This window comes from Heteronotia binoei, chromosome 5, assembly GCF_032191835.1.
Source record: "Heteronotia binoei isolate CCM8104 ecotype False Entrance Well chromosome 5, APGP_CSIRO_Hbin_v1, whole genome shotgun sequence".
In the NCBI taxonomy this organism is placed as follows: domain Eukaryota; kingdom Metazoa; phylum Chordata; class Lepidosauria; order Squamata; family Gekkonidae; genus Heteronotia; species Heteronotia binoei.
Genome location: NC_083227.1, coordinates 112,839,271 through 112,866,928, shown reverse-complemented (window position 1 = coordinate 112,866,928; position 27,658 = coordinate 112,839,271). Strand labels below are relative to the sequence as shown.

The 27,658-nt window shown below is 43.5% G+C and overlaps 1 protein-coding gene across 6 annotated transcripts; it reads right to left on the bottom strand.

Moving 5' to 3' along the window:
• Positions 1-483: 483 nt before the first annotated feature.
• CDC25C (cell division cycle 25C) lies at positions 484-27,141 on the bottom strand. 6 transcript variants are annotated; one of them, XM_060240115.1, is made up of 15 exons: positions 27,000-27,141; positions 26,547-26,743; positions 24,269-24,366; positions 21,285-21,318; positions 19,840-19,876; positions 19,606-19,695; positions 18,166-18,297; positions 17,178-17,258; positions 16,657-16,809; positions 10,486-10,587; positions 8,726-8,788; positions 7,596-7,694; positions 7,364-7,497; positions 7,128-7,239; positions 484-1,063 (listed from the first exon to the last, which is right to left on the bottom strand). In XM_060240115.1, exons 2-15 carry the CDS (start codon positions 26,732-26,734, stop codon positions 923-925), a joined length of 1,464 nt encoding a protein of 487 aa, XP_060096098.1. In that variant the 5' UTR covers positions 26,735-26,743; positions 27,000-27,141; the 3' UTR covers positions 484-922. The 6 variants fall into 6 exon arrangements, with proteins under 6 accessions (XP_060096098.1, XP_060096099.1, XP_060096100.1 ...); XM_060240116.1 differs by having other exon boundaries at positions 19,840-19,873; XM_060240117.1 differs by lacking the exon at positions 18,166-18,297.
• Positions 27,142-27,658: the final 517 nt, after the last annotated feature.

Below are 27,658 nucleotides of genomic sequence, written 5' to 3'. Positions count from 1 at the left end.
TAAGCTTCAGCTCTCACAACTCTTTGTGCTGCTGAATGAGAGCTCTGTGATTGGCTGCTCTGGGAGCCAATCAAGCTATGGACAACTGCTATGGATGTTTCTAGGGCTCCCAGAAGTCCATCCCCAGCATTGCCTAGGAATTGATTGAATCAGCGCCAGGCTGTATGGGAAAATGAATCACAAAAATGAACCAAACAAAGCACCAAAGTCTGGACCAGTTCAAAACAAACCACAAATCAGTCCGATTCATACAGAAATTATGATTCTTGGTTCGGGTTGTGCCCGTGTCTAGTGGGTAACAGTATTTCTAGGCTTGATAAGGGTGTCTACAGTAAAAATATATCCATCACATGAACTGGTATTTTGGCCTGTTTGGGTCCAGCACAGTTCTAACACTAATATACATAGCAAAAGAGACAGGCTGCTCAAAATACTGCAGTGTGATATTTGGAAGTGCAGAAATGATCAGCAGTGAAACACTAGCATCTTCCAGAACATTTTATTGTTTCATTAAAACCAGACACTTAAGTGAAAATATAACACAATGTTAAATACAGTCTCCCTCCAGCAGCTAGTCTTTGGACCTGGGCTACATAACACTACCAGCTACCTTCAGACAGCATTTCAGGAGACAGTCTGAATGTTGGCCACCCCTGTGAACCAAACACTGGTTTCCCCCACAATGTTATCAATTCTACTGGATCTCTTTTGCTATGATACTCTGCATTCAAGCACAATATTACCCAGATTAAGCTTGTGGAATCGATGTACCCCATTTCTGAGCTCTCCGCATTGTCACAATGGCCAGATCCACTTGGTCCTGGCATGTTCACCTTCCTAGCCTCTGTGCAGAATCATCAGTTACAGAAACCCAAGCTTTCCCTTTACTGGGGAACCCCTCTTGCTTATTGCTTGTGATGCCTCACAGCTTCATGAGATGAGCAATTTGATCCCTTCTTTTTCGTCCTCCTGCCCGTGTCTTGCTTTTGACACGGAATTTGAGCATCTCTGTCTTGAAATCCTGATGGTGCATGGGGCAGTAACTTTGAGGCTCACACATCTCCTAAGAAAAAAGGATGGCATCAAGGATAAAGTCAATGTCAGAACACAGTCAGATTTTTGTAACATAAGATCCAGTGAATTCCTCACAAATTGCAATTTTAAAAAACCCAATCAAGTTGCTAGTGTTTTCGATACAGAGAAAAAAATGAGTCTGATAAATAATTTTGTTCTAGAGCAGGGGTGTCAAACATGCGGCCCGGGGGCCAAATCAGGCCCTCGGAGGCTCCTATCAGGCCCCTAAGCAACTGGCTGTCATCTGCTTCCTTCTCCCTCTCTCTTGCTTCCTGCATTGCAAGGCTTGCTCAATTGCACAGGAGTTACAGAGCAAAGACTTTATTTTCTCAACTGGCTGAGGCTCCTCCCTTGGGGAAGAAGGGGGAAGGAAGAGCTTGCTTTGCATAGCAGAGCTACTGAGCCTCTCTTCCTTCCATTAGCTGAGGCTCCTCCCCCTCCTGGTCCTCTGGGCAAGGAAGGAAAGCGCCAGAGCTTCTTTTGCCAAGTTCCCTGGATCCCATGGGAGAGATACAAAGAAGGCAACTTTAAGATAAACATATGCTAATGTTTATTTATTTATTTAGTGGACTTATATCCCGTCCTTCTCACCGAAGTGTCTCAGGGCGGCTCACAGCATAATAATTCATACAATTCGATTTAAAACATTTACAAATACAATTAAAACCATAATTAATAAAACAAGATAAGATAAAACCAGCGGTCTATAGAAGCATTTTGTTCCATCCAGAGATGTTCTCATTATCAGTTAGGTGTTATAGGCCTGCCGGAAGAGGGCTGTCTTACAGGCCCTGCGGAACTGCCCTCGGTCCCGCAGGGCCCGCACCTCCTCCGGCAGCTGGTTCCACCAATAAGGTGCCGCTATTGAGAAGGCCCGATCCCTGGTGGATTTTAGGCGGGCCTCCTTTGGCCCAGGGACTACCAGCAGGTTTTGTGAACCCGAGCGTAGTACTTTCTGGGGAACGTGTGGGGAGAGACGGTCCCTAAGGTAGACCGGTCCTAGGCCATATAGGGCTTTAAAGGTAATGACCAACACCTTGTACTGGACTCGGAATATTACTGGCAGCCAGTGCAGATCCCAGAGCCCCGGCCGAATGTGCTCCCATCTTGGGAGCCCTAGTAGCAGCCGGGCAGCAGCGTTCTGCACTAACTGCAGTTTCCGGGTCCGGCACAAGGGTAGCCCCATGTAGAGGGCATTACAGTAGTCCAACCTCGAGGTGACCGTAGCATGAATCACTGTTGCTAGGTCGTCGCGTTTCAGGAAGGGGGCCAACTGCCTCGCCCACTTAAGGTGAAAAAAAGCGGACTTGGCAGTGGCTGCTATCTGAGCCTCCATCGTCAGAGAAGGCTCCAATAGCACCCCCAGGCTCTTGACCCTGCCCGACGCTGTCAGCGGCGCGCCGTCAAAAACTGGCAGGGGGATTTCCCTTCCCGGGCCGCAGCGACCCAAGCAAAGGACCTCTGTCTTCACCGGATTCAGCTTCAGCCCGCTCAGCCTAAGCCACCTAGCCACTGCCTGTAACGCCCGGTCCAGATTTTCTGGGGCGCAGGCGGGCCGTCCGTCCATAAGCAGATAGAGCTGGGTGTCATCAGCATATTGATGACAACCCAGCCCATACCTTCGGGCAATCTGGGCAAGGGGGCGCATATAGATGTTAAATAACATCGGGGAAAGTACCGCCCCTTGAGGCACCCCGCAATCAAGCGTGTGTCTCTGGGACAGTTCCTCCCCAATCGCCACCCTTTGTCCCCGACCGTCAAGGAAAGAGGAAAGCCATTGCAAGGCCAGCCCCTGAATCCCTGCGTCGGCAAGGCGGCATGCCAGAAGCCGATGGTCGACCGTATCGAATGCTGCCGATAGGTCCAACAACATCAGTACCGCCGAGCCGCCTTGATCCAGATGCCGCTGAAGGTCGTCCACCAGGGCGACCAGCACCGTCTCCGTCCCATGGCCCGGGCGGAAACCAGACTGGTAGGGGTCAAGGACAGAAGCATCCTCCAGGAAACTCTGTAGCTGCAACGCCACTGCCCTCTCAATAAGTTTGCCCAAAAAGGGCAAATTCGAGACCGGCCGGTAGTGTGCCAATTCGGCCGGATCTAACGTTGTTTTCTTCAAGAGGGGACGTACCACCGCCTCCTTGAGCGCTGATGGAAAATGCCCCTCCAGTAGGGATCTATTTATGATATCCCATATAGGATATCTTAGCTCCCTCTGGCAGATCTTAATAAGCCAAGAGGGGCATGGGTCCAATTTACAAGTTGTTGGGCGTGCAGATAGGAGGATCCTGTCAACTTCTTCCAGGCTGAGCGCGCCGAAGCCGTCCAGAACACAATCCGAAGACAGGCACGGAGCCTCAGGTTCGCTAGCTGTATCTAATATGGCAGGGAAGTCGGAACGGAGCGATGCGATTTTATCCGCAAAGAAATTCGCAAAAGCCTCACAGCCAATTTCCAATTCATTAGAATTTGGTCTGCCCTGTGGCAGTGTTGTAAGGGTCCGAATTGTATTGAACAGTTGTGCCGGGCGCGAAGTTGCGGACGCAATCTCCGCCGCAAAGTATGCTTTCTTTGCGGCCTTGACTGCCATCTCATAGGACTTCATAAACTCTCTATAAGATGTTCGAATCGCTTCGTCTTGAGTACGCCGCCATTGCCTCTCTAGTCATCTGAGTCCCCGTTTCAACCGCCGCAACTCCTGGTTATACCAGGGTGTCGGCCTTGAACGAGGGCGCAGAGGACACCTAGGTGCGATCTCGTCGATGGCCCCGGCGAGCCTATTATTCCAAGATTCCACCAGGTCATCGAGGGAATCGCCAGGGGGCCAGGGATCCCGCAGAGCCGTCAGGAACCGTTCCGGGTCCATCAGGCTCCGCGGGCGAGCTAAAATAAGCTCGCCGCCCAAACGGGTTTGGGGTGGGACGTCCACACGAGCCTTGAGGGCATAGTGATCCGACCATGGCACTGCTATAGAAGCAAGATCGTTCACTAAAACTCCCGACGCGAGCATCAAGTCTAGCATGTGACCCGCCTGGTGGGTGGGTGTCGTAACTACTTGGGAGAGTCCTAGTGTCGCCATGGAAGACACTAGGTCCATCGCCTGATTGGAGGTCACGTCATCGGCATGAACATTGAAGTCACCCAGGATCAAAAGCCTCGGGTGCTCCAATGCCCATCCTGCTGCAGCCTCCATCAGGGATAGTAAGGCGCTGGCCAGTGCGTTAGGCGGTCGGTACACCAGCCAGATCGCCAACCCCTCCCCAACATCCCACACCAGGCCGGCACATTCAATATTCCCGATCTCCGGAGTCAGGAGGGCCCGGAAGGAGTAAGCCTCTCGAATGAACAGGGCCACCCCTCCCCCCCGCCCGCTAGTCCGCGACTGGTGAAAGACCGAGTATCCTGGGGGCGCCATCTGGGAGAGAGCTACAGTCTCCCCATCGTGGACCCAGGTCTCGGTCACGCATGCCAGGTCCGTGTCCTGCTCAAGCAGGAATTCCCGAAGGATAGAGGTCTTATTGTTGATGGACCTGGCATTACATAACACCAGTGACGGAGGCGAGTAATTTCGCCTTGCCCCACTACCTGTCACCATCGGGATGGGACGCAGGCTGGAAGGTGGTCGAGCACTATCTTGTCTCGATCCTCTTCCCTTCCATTTCCGCCTGTTCCCATCGTCATACCTTCCCCTCCCCAGGAGTACCGGAATCCCCAGACCAATCATCTCTCATTGGTACCACCAGCCCTTCCACTGACAGGTATTTAAGTTTGTCTCTTCTCAGCCCTCCCACCTCCAATTGGCCTATCAATAAGTTACCCACTAATATTCTAATAGTTATTTAATATACACTCATCCCAACCCATCTAGTTCACAGGCTAACAATAATAAGTTATGAGTCCAAATGGCTCCTTAATTAAAAGTCTTCAATCGTTATCCCCTTTTCTATTAATTTGCCACAAATAATTCCATTAAATTAGCTAGTCAGTGAAAACAAGTTTAAATAACCAATAATTAATCCAGTCTTAATAATTTACATATCCAATAATTAATCCAATCCTAATAATTTGGGAGATAGGATTCAGTGGGTGGGAGGGTACAGTTTATGCCAACTAAAGTGCTGGGGGCAATAAAGTGCAAGTGATCTTAATAGTCTAATTGGTTAAAGTGCTACTGTTTTAGATACGGTTATTTTTAAAGTGCTGATGACAATAAAGTGCTGATGACAATAAAGTGCAAATGGTCTTGGCTTAAAGCGCAGTAGTGTCTATAGAGTGCGGGTGTCTTGGCCTGAGGCTTGGGCGCTGATCTCACATGAGGGTGGCGCGTGCCAACACGTCACCCAGGTGGCCTGGAGACCTTCAGTTCTAACGATGGGAGGAGGAAAAAGCCAGGACCGTCGTCCCGCCGGCAGACCCGCTGCCTCGGTACCTCGCCCCGTCCCACAGTTCTTCAGCGCCGCCGCCGCCACCTCTAGCCTCTCGCCGGCATCCTCTCACTCCACTCCCCAACTCTCCAGTCCACAGGCCTCCGGTCCCCGCAATGGAAGGGGGGGGGGCGGTAGGGCCGTCGTCCCCCCGGCAGCTGAGCCGCGTCGGCACCTCGCCCCGTCCTGTAACTCACGGATGCCGCTGCTACAGCCTCCAATCTCTCGCCGGCATCCTCCAGCTCTCCGGACTCCCCGGTCAACACCCCACCCCTCCAACTCCACACTCCGCCGTCCGCTTTCAGGCCTCGGCACTCCACACTCCACGCTCCGCTCCAACTCCGTTTACACTCGGCACTTCCCCGCCGCGGCCCCCCGCTCACGCCCGGCGTTTCCCAGCCGCGGGCCTCGCCGTCCTCGATATCGTCCCAGCTGGTAAGCACTTTCGCTTTATTTTCAGTTTGTTTTCCAAAGGAGGCTGTTCTAAATTCGCCTTTGCCTTCTCCAGCAGCTATATAGTTGGCAGACTGTCCTTGGTGGTCTCTGAAGAGATTGTTTTAGATGGAATAGGCGTCTAAAAATGCTGTTGTGCCGGGAGCCTCAGCGTCTCGCTCCTCACCTTGCCGCCGCCATATTATCCTAGCCCTTAATGTTTTAAGTGTGTTTATTTTAGGAGTTTTTTTAAAACAAAACTTTGTGTTTGTCTGTGCCCTTTATAAAGTTTATATCTCTGCTACTAAATCTTAAATAGGTACACACATGGCCCGGCCCGACATGGCTTGGCCTAACAAGGTCTCATTTATGAACATATGAAGCTGCCTTTTACTGAATCAGACCCTGGGTCCATCAAAGTCAGTATTGTCTACTCAGACTGGCAGCGGCTTTCCAGGGTCTCAAGCTGAGGTTTTTCACACTTTTTTGCCTGGACCCTTTTTTGGAGATGCCGGGGATTGAACCTGGGACCTTCTGCTTACCAAGCAGATGTTCTACCACTGAGCCACCATCCGTCCCCTAATTTATGTCAGATCCATCCATCATAACAAATCAGCTCAACACCAGAAACCTGGAGAAATTCAGAAACCTGGAGAAATTCTAGAGGCTCAGAAATTCTGCACTGATACTGCTTACTTTCTTGCCCTACCATTCTGCTTCTATGTACCTGTCCAGAATTATTCTCCATGTGTGGTCCATTCTAATTTCCAAGTTTATGCTCAGACATTTGAAAATCTACAAAAGGTGTGTGTGTGTAGTCTGCAAGTGATCACGATCTGATATGCATAAGTTTTTTCTCGCATCAAAGTTTCCTATGCATCCTGTGTACAGGACACAGCAGCAATAGTTCACCAAGCTTTAACAGTGATGAGGACACCTGTACAGGATATAAAAACTTAATGATAAACAAAGAAATATAAAAGGGAAGGCAAAGATTTATCTACTTGGTAATCATCAATCAAGCAAAACATAGCTTAATTGTATGGACATATTAAGCTATGTTTTGCTTGATGGATGATTACCAAGTAGATAAATTCCAGCTGTCTAAAACTGGAAGCTTTAGATTTCCAATGACATCAGCAATACTATCTTTCTATTTTCTAGAAACATAAAGAGCTGGGAATTTACATTTGCTGTTACCTTGTATTCTAGAAAGAAGTCTTTGTAGCCGCCCTGAAGGACATACAGTTCAGGGTAGTGTAGTGCAGGATACTCATTCATGGTTCTATCTTCTTCCCTCAAATAACGACACCTTCAATCAGGGAGAAATACAGTAAGCAGAAAAGCAGGGGGAAGACATTGTCAAGAAACCTCCCAGATTTTATTTTCCTTTCCCTTGAAATAGCTCCCCTGGCTTTACTGAGATCCACACTCACATCTTGGGGCTTCTTTCAGAGGAGAATTCACAGTAGAACACAAGTATAAGACGTTTCTGTGGTGCTGATGTGAGAAGAGGTTTCTTCAGGAAATGCTCAAAGAGATCATCTTGCCTGTGGATATTAAATGCTCCCTGCAACAGGAGAGTGGGAGATAAATTACAAGGAATATGTACATAGAACAGCCCACTCCTTCCCTGGATAAGACTCAACCCATGAATGAATTGTTCACCTTGATGTGCCCTCCATGATACTCATAGGGGTACCGACAGTCAATGATGCAGAATTTCTCTATAAGGCTCTGGAACTGATCATGGAGCAAAGCAGCCATCTACAAGCAGAGCAGAAGACTCAATTTCAGCCACAAAGACTGCCCCAGTACAGGGGTCCCCAACCTTTTTCAGCCCATCTGCACCTTTGGAATTCTGACAAAGCAAGATGGGTGCAACCACAAAAATGGCTGCCGCAGGAGGCTGAGACAGCCACAAAATGGCTGCTGCTGTTTACCTTCTGTCACACAATGTGAACCTTGTGTTGCTGTGACAGCTGCTGCCAAAGCAATGTTTTTAAAAATCTCTACAACCCATCAAATCTCCAATGGCCAATCAGAAACCTTCCTGGGCAAAAGTCACACCTGGCTCCATCTGCTTTTTAAAAACACTTGGTGGACACCAGAAAATCTGTCAATGGGCACCAAGGCACTCTTGGGTACCACTTTGGTGACCCCTGCCCTAGTAACATGATCACCTATAAGTGAGATAAGGAACAGACTCTGCTACAGGAACATGGTCACCTATAGTGAGATAAGGAACAGACTCTGCTACAGGATAAATTATAGTCTCAGTTGGGAATATATTGTAAAGTGCACAAAATAATATTGAAGATGGGACAAAATCTAATTTGGGTCAGGAACTACAGCTATCCTGCCCAGCAAGGTAAAAAGGTAAAGGTAGTCCCCTGTGCAAGCACCAGTTGTTTCTGACTCTGGGGTGATGTCGCATCATGATGTTTTCATGGCAGACTTTTTATGGGGTGGTTTGCCATTGCCTTCCCCAGTCATCTACACTTTACCCCCAGCAAGCCGAGTCCTCATTTTACCGACCTCAGAAGGATGGAAGGCTGAGTCAACCTTGAGCTGGCTACCTGAACCCAGCTTCTGCAGGGATCAAACTCAGGTCGTGAGCAGAGCTTGGACTGCAGTACTGCAGCTTACCACTCTGCGCCACGGGCCCAGCAAGGTAACCTCAGTTTTAGAATGGGACACTGACAGAAGCAAGTGCAGAGCCAGAGTGCAACATGCATGGAGGTCACAGCAGACATACAAAGCCAAGGACACACACAGAACAACAGGACATTGCTCACAGTTTGCGAGGTGATATATCTCAGGTCTTGATGCTTTCCCATTACTGTTGGCAGTGCAAACACCTAGAGAGAGAATGTGCACCACATTTTATTCCTCGTCTGTGGAGAACTGCAGATGGCCCACTATCTACATTCTATCACCAAAGTTGTGATTTTAGTTGAGACACTGGCACCACTGAACTAAGTAGGCTGTATGTCTATCCAAGCAAACATAAATGCCTTGACTCCTTTTCATAAAAATTCTCCACATGCTTGAAAAACCAGCACAACTGCCTGCTTGTGCCTTGACTGTATGTTTCACAAGGTTACACGGCAGAGTATTAAATTCTAGTTTAAAATTGCTGGATTTGAATTACCAGAGTTAGGAAAACTGGGGAAAGTTTATCTAGTCCTGCCTATCTGAACAAAACATAAAGGTAAGCAAGGCCATAAAAAAGGTAATTATGTGGGTCTAGAGAAGCACCATAGAGTACAATGATCCTACTACCTTTCCACAGAGAAAGACATGGTGCAATTCCCAGTTGTGGCTCATTTGAATATTATTTATATCAGGTAGTTCCTGATTTAATGTATCTCCCAGCATTTTCCAAGTTTTCCTCCATGCCTGATAGTGCCAGTGTTGTTCTTCCTTCTGATGTAAGGAATGCACTGGTTTAAAGCAACAGCAAACACCATTATCAGTATTGTAAGGTAGACCTGAGCTTGTTGCCCAAGTTCACTAAAAGCAAAGCCTTCTGTTTGCAATTAGGTTTTTTTTTTTTTTAAAAAAAATGCATAAACTAACAATATTTTAAGATATTAGAATGATACAGCAGAGGAAAAATGCAGTAAAAAAGCTGGGAACCAATAGAAGTATTTAAAGAGATGTAGAACGGAACTAGGAGTTCTATAGAACGACATAAAACATCCTCCTTGTTCATTGCTGCAAAGTAGGTTTTCAGCACTTTTTTGCAAGTTTCTCTGCAAAATGATGGCCAGAGAGAATTTAAGTTCTCTGGATTCTGAAGGGCATAGCAGGTTGTACCAAATAGAATTCTCACTGTCCATGAATCAGTGTATCAGCTCCCCCAGAGTTTAACATAGAGAACTGCTCTAAGGCAGCACACACAGATTTAATATTTTGGCCAAGAACTAAATAAACTTTCAGGTTGCAGAGCTGACAACTGAGTGTGTAGAAAAGCTTGATGTGAAACAATTGCAGATGCATAAACAAAATATATGTTATCTATTCAAATACTGTTACACAGCATAGTGGAACCACTCCTCACGCCCCTGCCAACTACTGGTGCTAGATAACAGATTTGGTTCACATATACAATGACCCATTTGGGTGCCACCTAGGTGGGACCTCCATGGGTCTTGGTTGGGCAGCCCCTTGTTCAGTTTTGGCATATTTGAAACATGGCAACACAAACAGAGGACTGAATGGCATTATTAAAATTCATCTAAACTATCAGCTGGACTCTACTCACACAGTTGTTTTACCAAAAGTCCTCTCACATGGGTCCCTGGTTAGGTCATACTAAGGGATGAGTTTCATTCTCTCTCCAAGGTTTCTTCATGGTTGCGGCCCACCTCTCTCAAAGGCAGTAGGGCTGTTTATACATGTAACAATCGGAGTCCACCCTTCCCCATCATTGTTCAGGAATTAAGATGAGAGAGCCTTTACACCAACAATTAGCAAGGCCCTTTTGCCCTAGCAAAGCCAGTTCCTACAAGACCGAGAAAACCCCTGACCCAGAAGCCAGGAAGAATCTTACATTTGAGAGATCTCCAATTAGCTGTCTGCGGCCGAAGTCTTGATCTAGCACTCTGACAATCTCAATGTCAGAAAAGGAGGCTGTTTTTTTCAAAAGCACAATCTGTAAGCAAATAGTAAGTCATCAGCTACACATAAGCAAATGAATCCCTGTCTATACAAGTGCAACATCCCTTCTACTAAATGCCTCCACAGCAGCTTTTATGTCTTGCTCAGAACTAGGTGAGAGCTGGCATCTGGACTGTAATGTTGGTTGTGCAGTTGATTGTTCTTATGTCACATGCTGGCTGGGGATGTGTTTGGGGGAGCAGAAAGGGGTGGGGCAGGGAGGTGGTTTTGTGCAGTCTACCAGGATGTTGTTGCCCTGGCCCAATGTCCTATCCACGACTCTCCTGAATGACTTATGCAGGCAAGCAGAGGGAATGTGAGCCTGTTAATTCTCCTGGATGTCTTGGTGGCATTTGATACCATGGATGATGGTATCTTTCTGGACTGCAGGGTAGTGTTCTGTGGTGGTTTCACTCCTGCCTCAAAGGCAGGTTTCAAAGTATGGTGCTGGAGAACTTCTGCTCAGCCTCTTTGCATTCAGCCTACAGGATCCGACAACATTACATCTTGTCTCCCATGTTTTTCAGCATCTATATAAAGCTACTGGGAGAAGTCTTCTGGAAACCTGAACTGACTTGCCACTAATATGCAGATGACACTCAGCAGATTGCAGGGAGGCTGTGGAAAATGTGGATAGGTGCCTGGAGGCAGTTGTGAAATTGATGAAAGCTAACAAAACTGAAATGTACTCCCAACAAAATGGGGATGCTACTGGCAGAGGGAAGGATTGACTTCAAGAATTGAGCTCTCCCCTGTTCTGGTGGGGTTACACCCCCTACTTCTGAAGAAGCAGGTTTGTAGTTTTGGATGCAGGCATCTTATTGGATAAACATCAGTAGCCTAGGGTGCCTTTCTCCAGCTTCAGTTGGTCAGCCAGCTGGGGCCCTTGCTGGGCAAAAAAGATCTTACAACTGTACAGCCAGCCCTGATAGCAACTAGTCTAGGTTACTGCAATGATCTGTATGTGAGGCTGCTCTGGAAGACTGTCATGAAGTTATAGTTGATACAGAACATTGACTGGAGTGGGTTAAAGGGACCATAATACTCCTGTCTAGTTCCATCTATACTGGCTCCTAAATAACTTCCAGGCCTTCCCTATGCAGTCATCTTCAATAGCCGTCTTTGGGTCCCCCATCATCTAAGGATAGACAAGTGGCAGCCTATTTGGCATGGTGCTGGAACTTTGGAACTCTTTCCTTAGTAAGATTAATCAGTCTCCCACCAATATTTTGATGTTCACCACCTTGGGGTGGAAAGGTGGCACATGCAGTTTGGAGTATCAAAGTAAGACTATAAATGGTAATGCTGTTTTGCCTTTACTGGTTCATAAGAAGATAACATAAAAGAAACCATGTTGGATCAGGCCAATGGCCCATCCAGTCCAACAGTGGCAAAAAAACCCAGGTGCCAACAGGAGGACCATCAGTGGGGCCAGGACACTAGAAGCCCTTACACTGTTGCTCCTCCCAAGCACCAAGAATACAGAGCATCACTGCCGCAGACAGAGAGTTCCAACAATACGCTGTGGCTAATAGCCACTGATGGACCTCTGCTCCTTATGTTTATCCAATCCCCTCTTGAAGCTGGCTATGCTTGTAGCTGCCACCATGTCCTGTGGCAGTGAATTCCATGTGTTAATCACCCTTTTATCTGTTCTAACCCAACTGCTCAGCAGTTTCTTTGAGTGTCCGCGATTTCTCGTATTGTGAGAAAGGGAGAAAAGGACTTCTCTACCTTCTCTATCCCATGCATACAATGATTTTCATCCCACCATCAACCTGACAATGAACCAGTCTATGCAAGAAATACATTTTCTGGACACCACTGTAAAAATGCACAATGGACGCATAGACACTACCTTATATTGGAAACCTACTGACCAACAAACATACCTGCATGCCTCCAGCTACCATCCCAAACATACCAAAAGATCTATTGTATGCAGCCAGGCTCTACGCTACAGCCGCATTTGCTTCAGTCCTACCGACAGAGATTCTCACTTGAGGGATCTACAACAAACCTTTTTGGAACTAAAGTATCCACCTGATGAAGTCAGGAAATAGATTAACAAAGCCAGAATGATACCTAGAGAAAACCTGTTACAAGACAGACCCAAAAAAGACAACAGAACACCACTAGTTGTCACACATAACTCTCAACTGAAAACAGTTCAACATATCTTCAATGACTTACAACCTCTATTGGACAGTGACAGCTCTCTTTCAACGGTACTGGGGGGTAAACCTTTTCTTGCACACAGACAGCCTCCTAATCTCAAAGAACTCCTCACCCACAGCAATACAGCACCTCACATGAGCATGGACACTGGTACCTGAGCTTGCAATAAACCCAAGTTCCAACTTAAACATTATATATGCCATTAAATGCCAACAATGCCCTTCAATTCTCTACATAGGGCAAACAGGACAAACCCTACGACAAAGGATAAATGGACACAAATCTGACATCAGGAATCACAAAACTGAGAAACCCATAGGATAACGTTTTAACCTTCCAGAACATTCAATGGGTGACCTCAAAGTTGCTGTTTTGCTGCAAAGGAACTTCAAGAACAGAATGGAGAGGGAAATTACTGAATTACAAATTATTATGGAACTTTGAACAAACCCCTCACCAGGACTGAACAGGGATATTGGATTTTTATCTTATTACATATACTAAACTCACTTTCACAATGTATAGCAATATTCCACAGTATTCCAATGTATTTCTCTTTTAGAACAGTATCAGGAGGGAGTGGCTTTGACCAATATCCAGTCAGGAACCTTTGCCTAACGCTCTCCCAGCTGGCTCCAAAGTTATATCATTTTTTACCCCTTTAAATTATATTTTTGAACTTTTGAAAGATGCCTCCGAAAGGGGTGAAAAAGACCAAGCAGAAGGAAAAAAGCTTTCAGCCTCTAACTAATTTCTTGGAACTGCCTTCCACCTCCCACGCAAGCGTGGAGAGATGTGAGGAACCACCTGCAGAAAGTCCTCTCACGGTGAATTTATTGTTTCAGGCAATGTCTAAACTAAGACAAGAAATACGAGAGGACATAACTTCTATGCTTCAACCAATGTGTCAGCGTCTGGATGAATTAGAGAATTCTTGTAAGCAAGCAACCCTGACGGCACAAGAAGCGTTAAAAAAAGCTCAAGAGATAACATCAGATGCATGGACGAGGGAACGGGTTTTAACAGTGGACTTGCGTAGCCGGGAGCTGTGCCTAAAATTTAGATGCTTTAAATTGGATGTGGAAACAGAAATGGACGTATATATATTCATGGCAAATTGGCTTGCTGAAGTAATCCACCTGGAGGTCGAGGTTCTTCCACTCATCCAAAAAGCATATCGTGTAGGCAAGGTATGTGAAGACAATTTGTCTTATACCAGAGATATTGTGGTGCAGTTTAAGGATTATCGAATGAGGCAAAGAGTCTTTGCAGAGGGAGAGAGGAGGCTTGGACCACCAGGGGTTAAAGATTTAGGTCTTTCCGGATCTCCCTCCTGAATTTTTAAGAATCAGAAGAGACCTTAAGGACACAACTGCCAAATTGCGGGACTTAAAAATTAAATATAAATGGCTACAATCAGGCAAACTATGTGTCCAAAAAGGCTCCACTTCGTTTACAGCATATGACGCAGCCTCGGGTGAGATACTATTATCCAAGTTAACTCCCTCCTCTCCTACATCAAGAGTTAATAAGAGAAAGGAATGCTCTCCTCTCATCCCTCCAAGGACAACCCGTGTATGTACTGAGGAAGTTTATGTTAATCTGGAAGAAAATATGGACTCTATTTAAAAGAAATTGAAGCAACAAGAAAAGAGAAAAGCTGAAGAAACTTATAATTTATAATTATTGATTTTTCTTTCAGAATTAAGAGCTGGGTGGAGACAGCTGGTGAGAGCACCTGGGTAATTTCCCTCCTTGTTTAATTCAGTCCAGGTGAAGAAGAAAGAGTTTCTTTTTGACCTTAAACTTTAAGGTCTCCAGGGACTGAGATATATTGTTAGAATTTATTCTTTATGGATTTTTTTTGAGAGTAGAAGGAATAATCAAGATATAGAAGAAGAAGGAAGATAAGAAGTTATATTGAATGCGTGTGGCACTGAGTTTTAAAAAGCTGTTAGGGAAATTAGCATTGTTAAGCTTCATTATTCCTCTGCTATAAAAATATAGAAAATATAAATAGACATAAATATATATATATTAAGTGGTGTGGAATGGTAACACTTGAGATATCTTTAAATTATGTTGTTTTTGGTTTGTTATTATGGTACACCTACCTGTTGGAACAGGTAGTAATTGTAATGAGTCTATAATAAAATTTGAGTTATTAAAAAAAAAGAACAGTATCAGAATAATGTTTTTTGTACTGACATACTCAAATAAGGGATATTGGCTGTTTATCTCATTATATATACTAACCCATCTTCCACTATATTTTAATGTATTTCTTATAATGGCAAACTAGAATGATGTTTTTATATGTGTGTTACATGTTTAAATAAAGCCTCTGAGAACCTTATGCTCTCCTTTTAACCCAGAGCTAACATCACAGCAGACTTTTATTTAGTGCAGGACACTTAATGACATGGACATCAATCTGCTATTTTGATGTTTATCACTATTTAGTCCAGTCGACAGGCTAGCCATCACTAGGCCCCAGCTTCTGATTCTTTTAATCTACCAAGAGACATTTCCATAATTTTGCATGCTGATTCACTGCCCACTTTCTCTATTTTGGACTGTTGCCATCCCATCCTACTGTCTGATTAAGTATTCTTAGAGCACACGAAAGCTTACATTCTGAATAAAACTTGGTTGGTCTTAAAGGAGCTACTTGACTCTGTTTTGTTCTGCTGCTTCAGACCAATACGGCTGCCCACCTGGATCTATGTCACCCCTCAGTCAATGTTTCTCGAAGCTAAAGAGCCCCAAGCATTTTAACCTTTCTTCAAAGGGAAAAAACTTTGATAATTCTAGTTGCCCTTTTCTGAACTTTTTCCAGTGCTATACTATCTTTTTTGAGGTGCGGTGACCAGAATTGTACACAGAACTCCAAATCAGGCTGCACCATCAAATTATACAGGGGCATTATTATACTGTCTGATTTGTTTTCAATTCCCTTCCTAATAATTCCCAGCATAGCATTGGCCTTTTTTAGTGCAGTTGCACACTACCTCAACATTTTCAGTGAGTTATCTACCACGACCCCAAGATCATTCCCTTGGTCAGTCTCCTCCAGTTTGCACCCCATCAACTTATATTTATAGTTAGGATTTTTGGTCCCAATGTGCATAACCTTGCACTTGGCCATGTTGAACCTCATTTGCCATGTTGACGCCCACTCACCCAGCCTCAACAGATCCCCTTGGAGTGCCTCCCAATCCTCTCTGGTACTCACCACCCTGAACAATTTAGTGTCATCCACAAATTTAGCCACTTAATTGCTTACTCCCAACTCCAAATCATTAATGATCAAGTTAAAAAGCATCGGACCCAGTACTGAGCCATGCGGCACCCCACTGCTTACCACCCTCCACTGAGAAAATTGCCCATTTATACTCACTCTGTTTCCTATTAATTAGCCAGTTTTTTATCCACAAGAGGATCTGTCTTTTTACCCCTGACTCTTGAGCTTACTTAGGAGCCTTTAACAAGGAACTTTATCAAAAGCTTTCTGGAAGTCAAGGTAAACAACATCTATTGAGTCCCCTTTGTCCACATTTTTGTTCACCCCCTCAAAGAATTCTAACAGGTTAGTATGACAAGATCTTCCCTTAAAGAACCCATGCTGAGTCTTCCTCAATAACTTTTGTTCATCAATGTGCCTACTAATTCTCTCTTTAATAACAGTTTCCACCAACTTTCCTGGTATTGAAGTCAGACTGACTAGCCTGTAATTTCCAGGATCTCCTCTGGAACCCTTTTTAAAGATAGGGGTGACATTAGCTACCTTCCAGTCATCAGGAACGGAGGCAGATTTTAATGAAAGATTACATATCCTTGCGATACTGGAAAGTTGAAACCATAATTGAAACAAACACAACTGTACCCCATCCAGCTGTTCTTGGACTGGGCTGTGCTTTTGCTTCACTTTCATGGGAGTTTCATCACCATGGTTCTTGACTGTTTGCTTCAACACAGGCCTGTTCAGTTTCTCTGGCAGTGATGGTGATCGGAAGAGACGGATCTTGTTCACTGAAACCTGCTTAGACAGTATGCCAAAGGAAAAGAACACTGCGAGAAGGAGGGCAAAAGTATTTCCCAGCTCCTTTAAACACATTGACAAAACTGTCAGGATTCCCGCAGAGAATGCTAGAACTGCATGAGATTTTAGGAGGATTTCCCCTTACATAAAGTTGACTGAATGTTGTCATCAAACAGCTCAGATGGGCTAAAAAATAACAGTAATGAATCACCTCCTTAGCAGTCTTGCAAGTAAGCCCACAACAAAAGTTATCACCCCACCACATATTTATGAGGCATTTGTACTCTGAGAGAAAGAGCAACTTCACCTGGAGAAGGGCACCTGACAAGACTTGGCTTGCCATAACACACAATATTCATATTCACCTCACTGACATTGATGTCTTGGGAGAGAAGGGGTTCAGAAAACAGGACAGCCATACTGGAAAGATGGCCAGCAAGCGGCTTCTAAGGGAGAAATACAGCAAACAAGTCAAATGCACAACACAACAGATACTCCATTGAACTAATTTTGCAGAATGCTAGATTAACCTATAATTGCTTTTGCTCATGGAAACATGAAACAACTTCCTGGATTTCAGTTGACACACAACATTGGTTAACACCATGCATATAAGCCAGAAAAAAGGATGTTTCTTTTTTAACACACACTATACAGGTGAAGTTCAAACTTCACCCAACCTACCAGTTTTGCTGCAGGGAAGGATATATTTTTATGAGTGGAGAAACTGGGCTAAGGAGCAGATAGGAGTGCAGAATTTTAGAACAGAAATGGAACCAGGTCTCTGAATACATGGAGCTCTGACTATTAATCAGTTATGAAACGGCCTATGCTGGCAAGGCAGCATGTGCCATTTTAGGACAAGGGCTTCTTCGTATCAACAAAGGAACTTATCAAGAGTATACGCTATCAAAGAATTAAAAATGCATGAACTGTTCAATACAGAGTAATTGCTTAGTATGACTTTTTTAAAAACAGTGGCTCAGTGTGGAAGTTAAATTACAGGTATTTGGATCCTTGAAATGTACACATTTCAGTAAATAAGGAAGATTAGTGCCTCAGATTCATCCCTACCCCCTGAGGTTTTTCACCATTCGAGAGTTGCTCATTGTCATACTACACAATCCTGAGGTCCCATGTGCCGCCAGACCACATTCACTTGTCTCCTGTCTAAGTTTTTTGTAGCCAAATCTGACACTTCACAGCATGAAGAAATCCAGCACTGCTCTCTAGAGGATAGAACAGTAAAACTGCCATTTGTTGCTGGCGGCTCCTATTTTTTCCATTGTCAAAGATGTTCCTTGCTCAGCACCAACATATGTCCACTAGGTGGCCACCTTAGATCCTTCGCACCTCAATCTCTTCCAATTCTTCAGGGCAGAGCTCTGGAAAGCCATTCAATGCCTCTGGCATTCTTTGTGCTGCCACCACAGTAATTGGGCTGCCAAGATCCTTCATTTCATACTCCTCTAGGCTTCCCCTTTCCTGCCAGTAGAAAAGATGAAACAGTCTCACAGGTGAAAGCCACTGCTTCCCAAGCATAAAAATGCTTATTGTAGAGCATGAATAATGTATTTTATGTCTGAGATGGAGACTGACCTCCCTTTGAAGCCCAAGAAACTAAATGAATTATGATACTGTTTAATATCTCTATTATATACATAATATAAATTTAATTTGTTTTTTCTATAATGTGGATTTCTCCTGCAACTTTTATACATCTGTGACTATACGGTTAATTAGTCCTGATGTTTGTGTCATTATGGATTGGATTTTTCTAATTATTCACTTATGGTATTGGTACATCTTTATCTCTCAGTGCTCCAGGAATTCTTGCTGGAATTCTTCTTATTAACACTCATTCAAAATGCATCGGTATGTGGTACTCAGTGAATTATCTGGGAGTATCCAGTACTGTAGAGTTGCTAAAGCTAAGCAGGTACAGACTGAAACAGCAATGTGGATGGGAGACTCAGACTACTATGAGCCTCAGGGAAAAGTAGAATACAAGTACAATGTAATAAATTCACATGAATATATTAAGTTATTCCCTCTGTGATCTTGTGATATACCTACACTGAGAGTTCATCTCCTAAACCCTAATGAGGCATGGAATTATAGGTCTGCCACATAAGGCATCATGGGAGCATCGTTGCTGGAGCATTAAGCTTGTGGCTGGAGTAATCCTGAGCTCTCATTTCCTAACAGAGAAGGACCTCATCACTGAGAACCAACAATCCACCTGAACTGGCCACTTGAGAAGAACACTGTATTTCCTTGGAAGAGATCTTTTTTTTCCTTAGAAGAGTGGAAATTCGAACAGCCATGCTGCATAGATTCTCATCTATCACTGTGCACACTAGACCACAATACTGCCCTAGAGCAAACAGCCATCTAATTGTCAGTAGGCCTAGTAGCAGTTTCCAAACCAGGTATACATTAGATCAACTAGTAAGCAGTATAAATTCACTAGCAGTGCAGCATAGCGAGTCAACTGTGAGTCTGGTGGTCTCTTCCAGAACAGCAAGGACCTGGGCGTTTGCCACCCTGGGTACTTAAAAAATCTGCCCTCCTGGTAAGGAAGAAGAAAAGGAAGCAATCTTTATTGCAAAGAACCAGTTTTACTTCTGGAATAAAGTCCCTAGGGAAATTGCAGAGCAGCTAGGGCAAACATCACTACTAAGTAAGGGGGAAAAGGTATACAGATTGTTTATCCATTGGCTCTGGTTGATTTCCTGACACTCTGCTTACAAAGACTTACAGGAAGCATCACTTGCTGCAACAGGCACTTACATTCTCCTTGTTCATAGGAGGGCTGTTGATCTCCCAATTAATTCGGTGGATGCAACCCGGGGTGCCTGGTGTGCTGCACAGTACTTCCGTCTGAAATGCCAAGAGGGAAATTTATTGCAGATGAATCCAAGAGGTACAGCTGATGGCCCAGGTTTCCTGACTGACATCTTACAGCCTTTTCTGGCACCTGCATTTTTACACATAGTGAACAATACTAATAAAGGAAATACTCACCTCAAGTAGGTTTGCACACTGTCTCCATGAGTCTCTGCTGGGGAAAAAAACCTTAAAGTCACAGAGTCAGGTTATGGTTTATTTTGCCTTACCAACACTTCATGAAGATATTCTGATAAAACACACTGGGGACATCGTTTCCTCATTTTCAGTGGAAAGAACTGAGGCAAGGTCTCTTAGCGAGAATGCCCATTATTGTCTTCTCCCTAGATTCAAGTGGGTGGCCGTGTTCGTCTGAAGTAATAGAACAAAGTTTGAGACCAGTGGCACCTTTAAGACAACAAGTGCAATTCTGGCTATAAACTTTCATGTGCACGCACCCAGAATTAAACTTTTGTTAGTCTTAAAGATGCCACTGGACTTAAACTTTGTTCTGTATACTCCCTAGTTTATTTAAAGTGCACACATCCATCTTTCGTAGCTCTGAGCTCAAGCTACTTGTGACCAGTGTTCGCTCTAAGCTGAGTTAGGGTGAGCTAGCTCACAGATTTTTAGCCTCCAGCTCACACATTTTTGTCTTAACTCAGCAAGGATGGCCCCAGAGCACAATAATTTATGCAATAGCTCACAACTTTAATGCCAGGAGCTCACAAAGCAGAATTTTTGCTCACAAGACTCTGCAGCGTAGAGGGAACATTGCTTGAGACCCACTCTTTAGATTACATTTGGCCAACCTAAGGACGGTGCAAAACCTAACCCATTACTATCAAAATTGCCACATCTGGTCCAGCAGACAATATGCTGGCACTGCATATACCTTGACAGGGAAGTACAAAGAATACACTGTGCAAGCATATTGCACTGCCTTTAAAATCTGATGACCAAGAGATAATCAGTGAGAATGGCATATATGGAAACAGTGTGGATGCATGAAGATCTGGACAGTGCCCAGCACTACATGGAAATATACCACACAAATCAGCAGCAGCTCTCCAGGTTCTAATGCATCTCCCAATGCGCACCAATTCTAAACAAATTAGCTGCCACTAAATTAAGAAACAATTGCACACAAGAGAGTCTAGGCTCTATCAAGTCATTTGGTCTAAAGTAAAACAAACACAAAAGTCTTTAGCAATGTGAATTAAAAAAAACTTTAACCAGCAAAGAAAAAGAGCCAGAACAGGACAGAAACACTGTAATTCCCCACAAATATTTGATTACAGAGTACACCCCCATGCACCTCTTCAAACCCTGAGAAAAGAGCAACAGTTTTGGTTCTGGTGACACGAGCAAATTACAAAGCACAGTGTGACACTCAGTAGAAATGATTTTGGCCCAAGAGTTCAAACATTTACATACTTCAGGTGAGTTCACAGTATTTCCTAGAAGCCTGGCACTCAAAGCAGAAGCTGCAATATTAAAGCCCCCCTCCTCCCTCTCACATTTTAAAGCTCAGTGAAAATGAAAGCTTTGTTAAACTACAAGAATGAAAAGACAGAACTTACAGATTATCCTGAGGTTCTGCTGAATCCTTCTGAGCTGTAATGAGAAAGTGAGAACGTCAGTAATGTTTAGAAAGTAACTTACAAGCAATGGGATGGAAACCAGAAGATTTGCGAACACAAACAGATTCCTAAAATGATGTGTTAGGCAGGAGGAAGAAAACAAGACTAAACATCACTTGAGCTAAAATGCTATCTACAGTCATAATTATACAACAGACCTATTACTGATGGATACTCTATGCTTGCAAAAATATATTCCTGTTGTGTGATTTCACTAGGCACAAAACCCATGAAGTTAAGTTTGCCAAGGACACTATGCAGTTGGAGCTAATGGTCAGCATTCAATCTTTAAATCAGAACCCAAGAACTGAGGAGCTCCAGCCTGAGATGAAAACCACCATCAGTAGGGCAAGTCGTAATGGCACACTAACCTGTACACTCAAGCCACCCCCTTGCAGAAGCCTTGTGCACTGTTTAGCTAATGCTTTAGCATTAACCTTAAAGTACAAGAAGTGGAAGATAATTACTTTTCTCTTGCAACAGCACAATGGATACTGCATCCCACCCCCAGAGAATGTGTGAATTGTGAGCATTAAATACATTTACTTATTCTTACAGAAAAGGCTTGGGACTACTCTGAAACTTTCTATGATGAATAATAATATTTACAGTCAAAATCTATTTATTTATGTTATGTATAGTTCACCCTTCTCACTGGGACTTAAGGTGGATTATATAGTGTAAGTCAGTGAAATCAATGGAATGAGGAGACATTTAAACAGTGAAACAGAACTAGGACTCCAGAAATCTGAGACAATGCATAACTATTAACCATTACATACTAAAACAAAGAGCAGTATTACATAACAAAAACAAAACAGAAAATATATATATTACAAGCATAGTCCACAGTCCCATTCCCTCTATTGAAATATCCTTCTGAATCATTATTATAACGCAGCCCTATTTCCTTTATAAAAATCCCTTCCTGAACAGTTCAGTTTTACATAGTTTACAGAAAGCCAAACGTGTGGGAGCATTCCTGGCCACCTTAGGCAGGCCATTCTATGTGTGTGTGGGGGGGCACTATTCCCAAATCTCTTGGAGTTTCTCAGCCTGGATCTGGTGACCTATCCCCCGCCCCATCAGCAGCTGAGGGGACCTGGCAATCCTAGAAGTTGTCATAGTGGGGCATAGAAGAGATAGCCCTTGTAAGAATAAGAAAGCCTTAGCAAACCTTTGGGAGTGAGGGATCCTGATGAGCATCCTCAGGTAGAGAATTCAAGTTTGGGAACATTGAAGAAACCTAGTCCCACATTACCAACCAGCTTCACTTCAGCTAATGCAAGCATGTACTGCAGGACACAAGAATAGGGCTTCAAAGTATAGAAAGGCTGACACAGGTAGAGAAGCCCTTCACACACCATGGTCCTCAACTGTTTATGACAGTAAAGACCAGGAAAGATCAATGGCATAAAGACTGCAGGGAAATATTTTCAGAAGAGCAAAGGAAAACCTTATGGAAAAGCTCTTTATTTAAATCTAGGTCTACATATATTAGGATACAAAATTTTAAAATATGGTCCCGGTGGTACTTTACGCCATATAAACTGTTTCATAGCAACTTGATCCCAACTCCAGGGTGTTGGAAAAAATGTGGGGGAACTGGCACTTTGAAACATTGCTGGTGGGAGTGTCCAAAAATTAAGGACTTTTGGAAATCAGTGAGTAAAATAGCAGGGGAAATAATAGGTTTTGAAATCCTGTTTTTGCCAGAGTCTGTCCTGCTAAATATTTGGTATAACAAACCATGTTCTAAAGCAAAAATAGAACTTCTTTCAATTTTGTTATTAGCAGCCAAAATCCATATAGCACAATGCTGGAAATCAGATAGATGCCCAACTATTTGTCAATGGTATGATAAAATCTGGGATTTGATGATTCAAGATAAATTGTCTACAAGTATATTAAGACATGAAAATCCAAGGCCAACTGACAATTTTGTTGAAAAATGGTTTTCTTTTCTTTCTTATATCAATAAGAAACCTTCATCGAGTCCACCTATTCCAAAAAAGTATCTGGATTTCATTCTATATTAAATTTCTGTTTTTATGTTTTACTGGTGAGCTTGGTATGTAAACTATTCTTATATCTATTTTTTTATGTGTATGTGTGAGTGGTTGTAAATAAAATATTTATAGTATGTATTATATAATTTATACCTTGATGCAAAATAACTACTATTCTACTTGTATGTCAAAGATTTTGGTTATGCTATATTGAGTTATTAAAAAATAAAAATTGTTCGTTATAAAAAAAAAGACCAGGAAAGAACTTTGATTTGAAACAAAACGGTTGGGCCTTGTTATACGGGCTTCCTGGCAGGCTCTGATTAAACCGATGCGGGGATATTTTGGGCCTATTGAAGTTTCCAGCCGTTTGTCAAAGGCATAATTAGATACAGAACATTAGATAGATCCAGGTAGGCAGCCATGTTGGTCTGAAGCAATAGAACAAAGTAGGAGTCCAGTAGCACCTTTAAGACCAACAAAGTGTTATTACGAATGTAAGCTTTTGTATGCATGCATACTTCTTCAGACAATGGAATGGGGGTGAGCAGAACTACATTAGAACAGGACATTGGAGTAATCTCATCCAGAAATCACAAAAGCATGTATAACAGTTGCTAGGTCAGCTCTTTCCAGAAATGTCTGCAGCTGGTAAACCTGCCCAAGATGGTAAAACACAGCACAGGATACCTCTGCTAGACAAATAAGACAAGTGACATCACATGAATTTATTAGTCTCATTTTAAAAACCCCCAAAGCCTTATAAATTTAAGTATTCTAGTTTAATGTTAAAATTTAATATTAATGATGGGAAAGATAAATGCACTGTCATGCCTTATGATAAGATATTCTGAACAACTAAAGGCTAGCCACTGGATATAGAATCAAAATTGTACTGTTGTTAGCAACTATTACCAGCTTCCAGTGTTCTTGGAGACTGGCTAAAATTGAAGGCAGTTTCCTCTCCACCGTTACTGAGGTTGGACAGCTCTAGACAGCGTCTTGGTGTATCCCTGTGAGAACAGAGTGACATAAATGCTTGGAGTAAAAAACACCTGAAGCTTTTAAAATGCAGTACAGGACACTGAAACTGAAGACTGGTTTCCTCTAGACATTTTAGAGTCTTTCTGCTCTGTACAGTTTGAACACTTCCAGGCAAGAGTTCAATGGCAGCCATCTTGCCTGTTTGTAAGGATAATCATCATAGGATTGAAACCAGCCTAGAATGCTGCTCCAGAGAGTTGCTATCAATGCAACCCTAAGAAGAGTTACACCCTAAATCTATTCATTTCTATGCATGTAATACAATGAAGGCTGTAACGGTGCTCAGGATTGCACAGCATGTAATTTACACAGTGCTGACATTTAGAAACAGCAAAAGGGGCTTTGTACCCCCAGCACAAATACTGTTTTGATTCCATGTGATTACTTATCATCAGCACCAGCATCTCCAGGACAGTTTTATACCATCACAGTTCTACATACCAAGAAATGATTATTATAAACAATTAAACATGTGTGTCTATAGTAGACACACATGCCAAAGGCTTAAAAATAACAGCGACTGTTTAACCTACATTAGCAATACTATAGTTCTTGCATGTGTGTATACAGGGAACCACATATTTGCTGTTACAAAACATTGATGTATTTCAGCCTGGTTGAAATTCTTCTCACACTTGAAAAGACAGCCCAGTATTTCGTCTTAAACAGGAGGATTTGCAGACTTTCATTATTACCCCCTTTTGCGAGAAGAATACAGTCCTTACAGATCACAACATCAAACACTGGTATGCAGACTGGTATGCAGATACAGTTTATCCTTAATCATGGGAGATGTTGGATTCTCTGGATTTGGCACTGTCAGGGAACCACCAAAAAGTAGCAGGATGCTCAAGGCTTTAACACAGCAAAACTGGGACTACGTGTGGCAGCAAACTTAAACCACAAAATCAGTAACCAGATCTAAAACTAATAAGTAACTTTTATCAAAGGAAATACATACAGGAGAGTGCAGGTAAGAGATAGATTACCTATGGTAGCTAACTAGATGGTGTTGCATGCTCAGCCTCCATGATGCAAGACAGAAAGATCACACACCTTCTTTGTGTGCATACATGAAAGAGTGTGTCTGGAAAGAGAGGAGGAAATTGCCCTTAAGAGTAGCATTCTGCTTCAAAGAAGAGGATCAGATACCAGGAAGGAAAGGATGTTCTATGTGTCTTGACCTCTCTACCTGTCTAAACTCATTGGTGCCATCTCTCAAGTCTGAGACAGCACAAAGTCCTCCACATCCAACAGGGGAAAATGACTATCTGAAGTAGAAACAGCATATTGCATAAAAAGCATGAAGAGCAAGATTGGGGGGGGGGGGGGGAGTAAGGAAAGCAATGCAAGATTCTGTAAGGCAAAGCCTTGCACAAAAGAGAATGCATAATGAAGAACTCCAGAGACATTAACAGATTATTTCATGCTCTAGTCCACAGAGTCATCTAATGACTCAGAAAGAAGACTAGAGTTTTCAAGTATTTAATCTTATTATTATAAGGGAAAACTGGTCAGGAAGTTCTCATTTCACACGTTAAAAATAAGAACTCTGAGTCTTAAGACAGGTAATAAATTATATACTAAGTCTCATAATCATAACTAACTAGTTCAAACATTGTTTATTTACTTACTTAATTTATAGTCCATCTTCCTTAAGAACATAAGAGAAGCCATGTTGGATCAGGCCAATGGCCCATCCAGTCCAACACTCTGTGTCACACAGTGGCAACCCCCCCCCCCCAAGTGCCATCAGGAGGTCCACCAGTGAGGCTAAAAGCCCTCCCATTGTCCCTGCCCCCCAAGCACCAAGAATACAGAGCATCTCCTTGCTGAGACAAAAGGAGTCCCCAAACTCCATAACTAAAAATAACGCAGTAACTAAAATATATCTGGAGGAGCAAAAGACCTTGGCAGTTGAGTATGTTGTTGACTGCAGAACCTTTTTGCTTGGGCAACTGGATTACAGTTCATGATTAATTAGGTCACCCTCATCCACAGAAAAGAAATTACCTAAAAGAAATTAATGTTAGATTGCTAAATCTAGATGAACCCCGCCCCCCTTGTTGGTGGTCACTCAGAGAAACCGAAAACATTTAAGGCACAGAATGTGACTCAAGGTCTCTTTTCAGATTCCCAAAACATTTACCCTGCTAAACCGCTGACGTTTCTGAAACCTTGAGTCAAGCTGGAGTCTGGCGTAAGAGGAGATTCTGCATTGAAGGGTAGGGCGATCTCGGTATCTCGCAGCAAATTAAGCAAAAACTGGCAGCCAGATTGGAACTGGAAACGCAAGCGAGGGACATCTGTATCCATGGGGGAAAAATTCGTAGACATGATGGCAGTCTGCGGACAAAACAGTAAGGCAACACCGAGTTAAACTCGGCCGATGATGCAGTTCACACGATACCAGTTCCGGATGCTCTTCCTCCGTGTTATGAGAACAGCCAAAATTTACAACAGGGGTGGCTCAAAAGCCTTCCCAGACAAAATTCCTTGGGCTTTTCTTCCTCCGGTTAATCACCACCCCCAGATTACACCGAACTCTCCCACGGGCCGGATAGACTTAAAAATCAACAGAATCCGGGGAGTTTGAATTTACCGGTCTGGGATCGACCGCACACCTCTCTTTTCACCAACCAACCAATTCTCAAAGCACGGCAAGAAGAAGAAACCGGCAATCGGTCTAGTAGCTTTTTAATTGGCTATCATTCGATTTACGTCATTGGAAAGCGGTCGCATCTATTGGGGGATGATGGAGGGGCGGGTCTTAACTAATCACATTTGTTATTGTTTGACCACTGCAATGAGGTTCCCGTTCTTTGTGCTCTTCATGCAACCAATCACTTGTCCAGAATAATCCTCCTCCCATCCCCCTGTAATTGTGTTACTAGCCTGTTTTCCTCCCTGCTGGAGGGAGATTTAAAACGTAGGAAGCTGATACTCCAGCTTCTGCAGGCGTGTTGCTTGTTTTGACGTAATCTAGCCAATTGGGAGTCAGATGCAGGGCGGCTGGGTTCCTTTGACCAACAGGTGCCTGACTTCAGGTTGTGGAGGGGGGAGGGTATATGGTTCGCAAGCGGTTTTCTTCTTTCAATACGAGTACTACTGGGATAACAATAAAGATGCTAAAGAGGCACAGAGCAAGTGAAAGCTTCTTTTTAGTACATCCTTGTAATGAATGTTCTTTTGCTTGGGAAGTCTGATCAGTTAAAGCTTTAATACTTGAGCTTGAGATACCATGTAATTATACCTGTGTTT

Bases quoted from the DNA above. Each gene is read 5' to 3' on its own strand.
- CDC25C (XM_060240115.1), bottom strand. From the start codon at position 26,734: ATGTCTACGAATTTTTCCCCCATGGATACAGATGTCCCTCGCTTGCGT. The intron at 19,696-19,839 runs GTGAGTATTTCC...TTGGCATTTCAG, and splicing joins AGTGTGCAAACCTACTTGAG to ACGGAAGTACTGTGCAGCAC. The intron at 18,298-19,605 runs GTAAGTGCCTGT...TTCTACTGGCAG, and splicing joins CTCCTATGAACAAGGAGAAT to GAAAGGGGAAGCCTAGAGGA.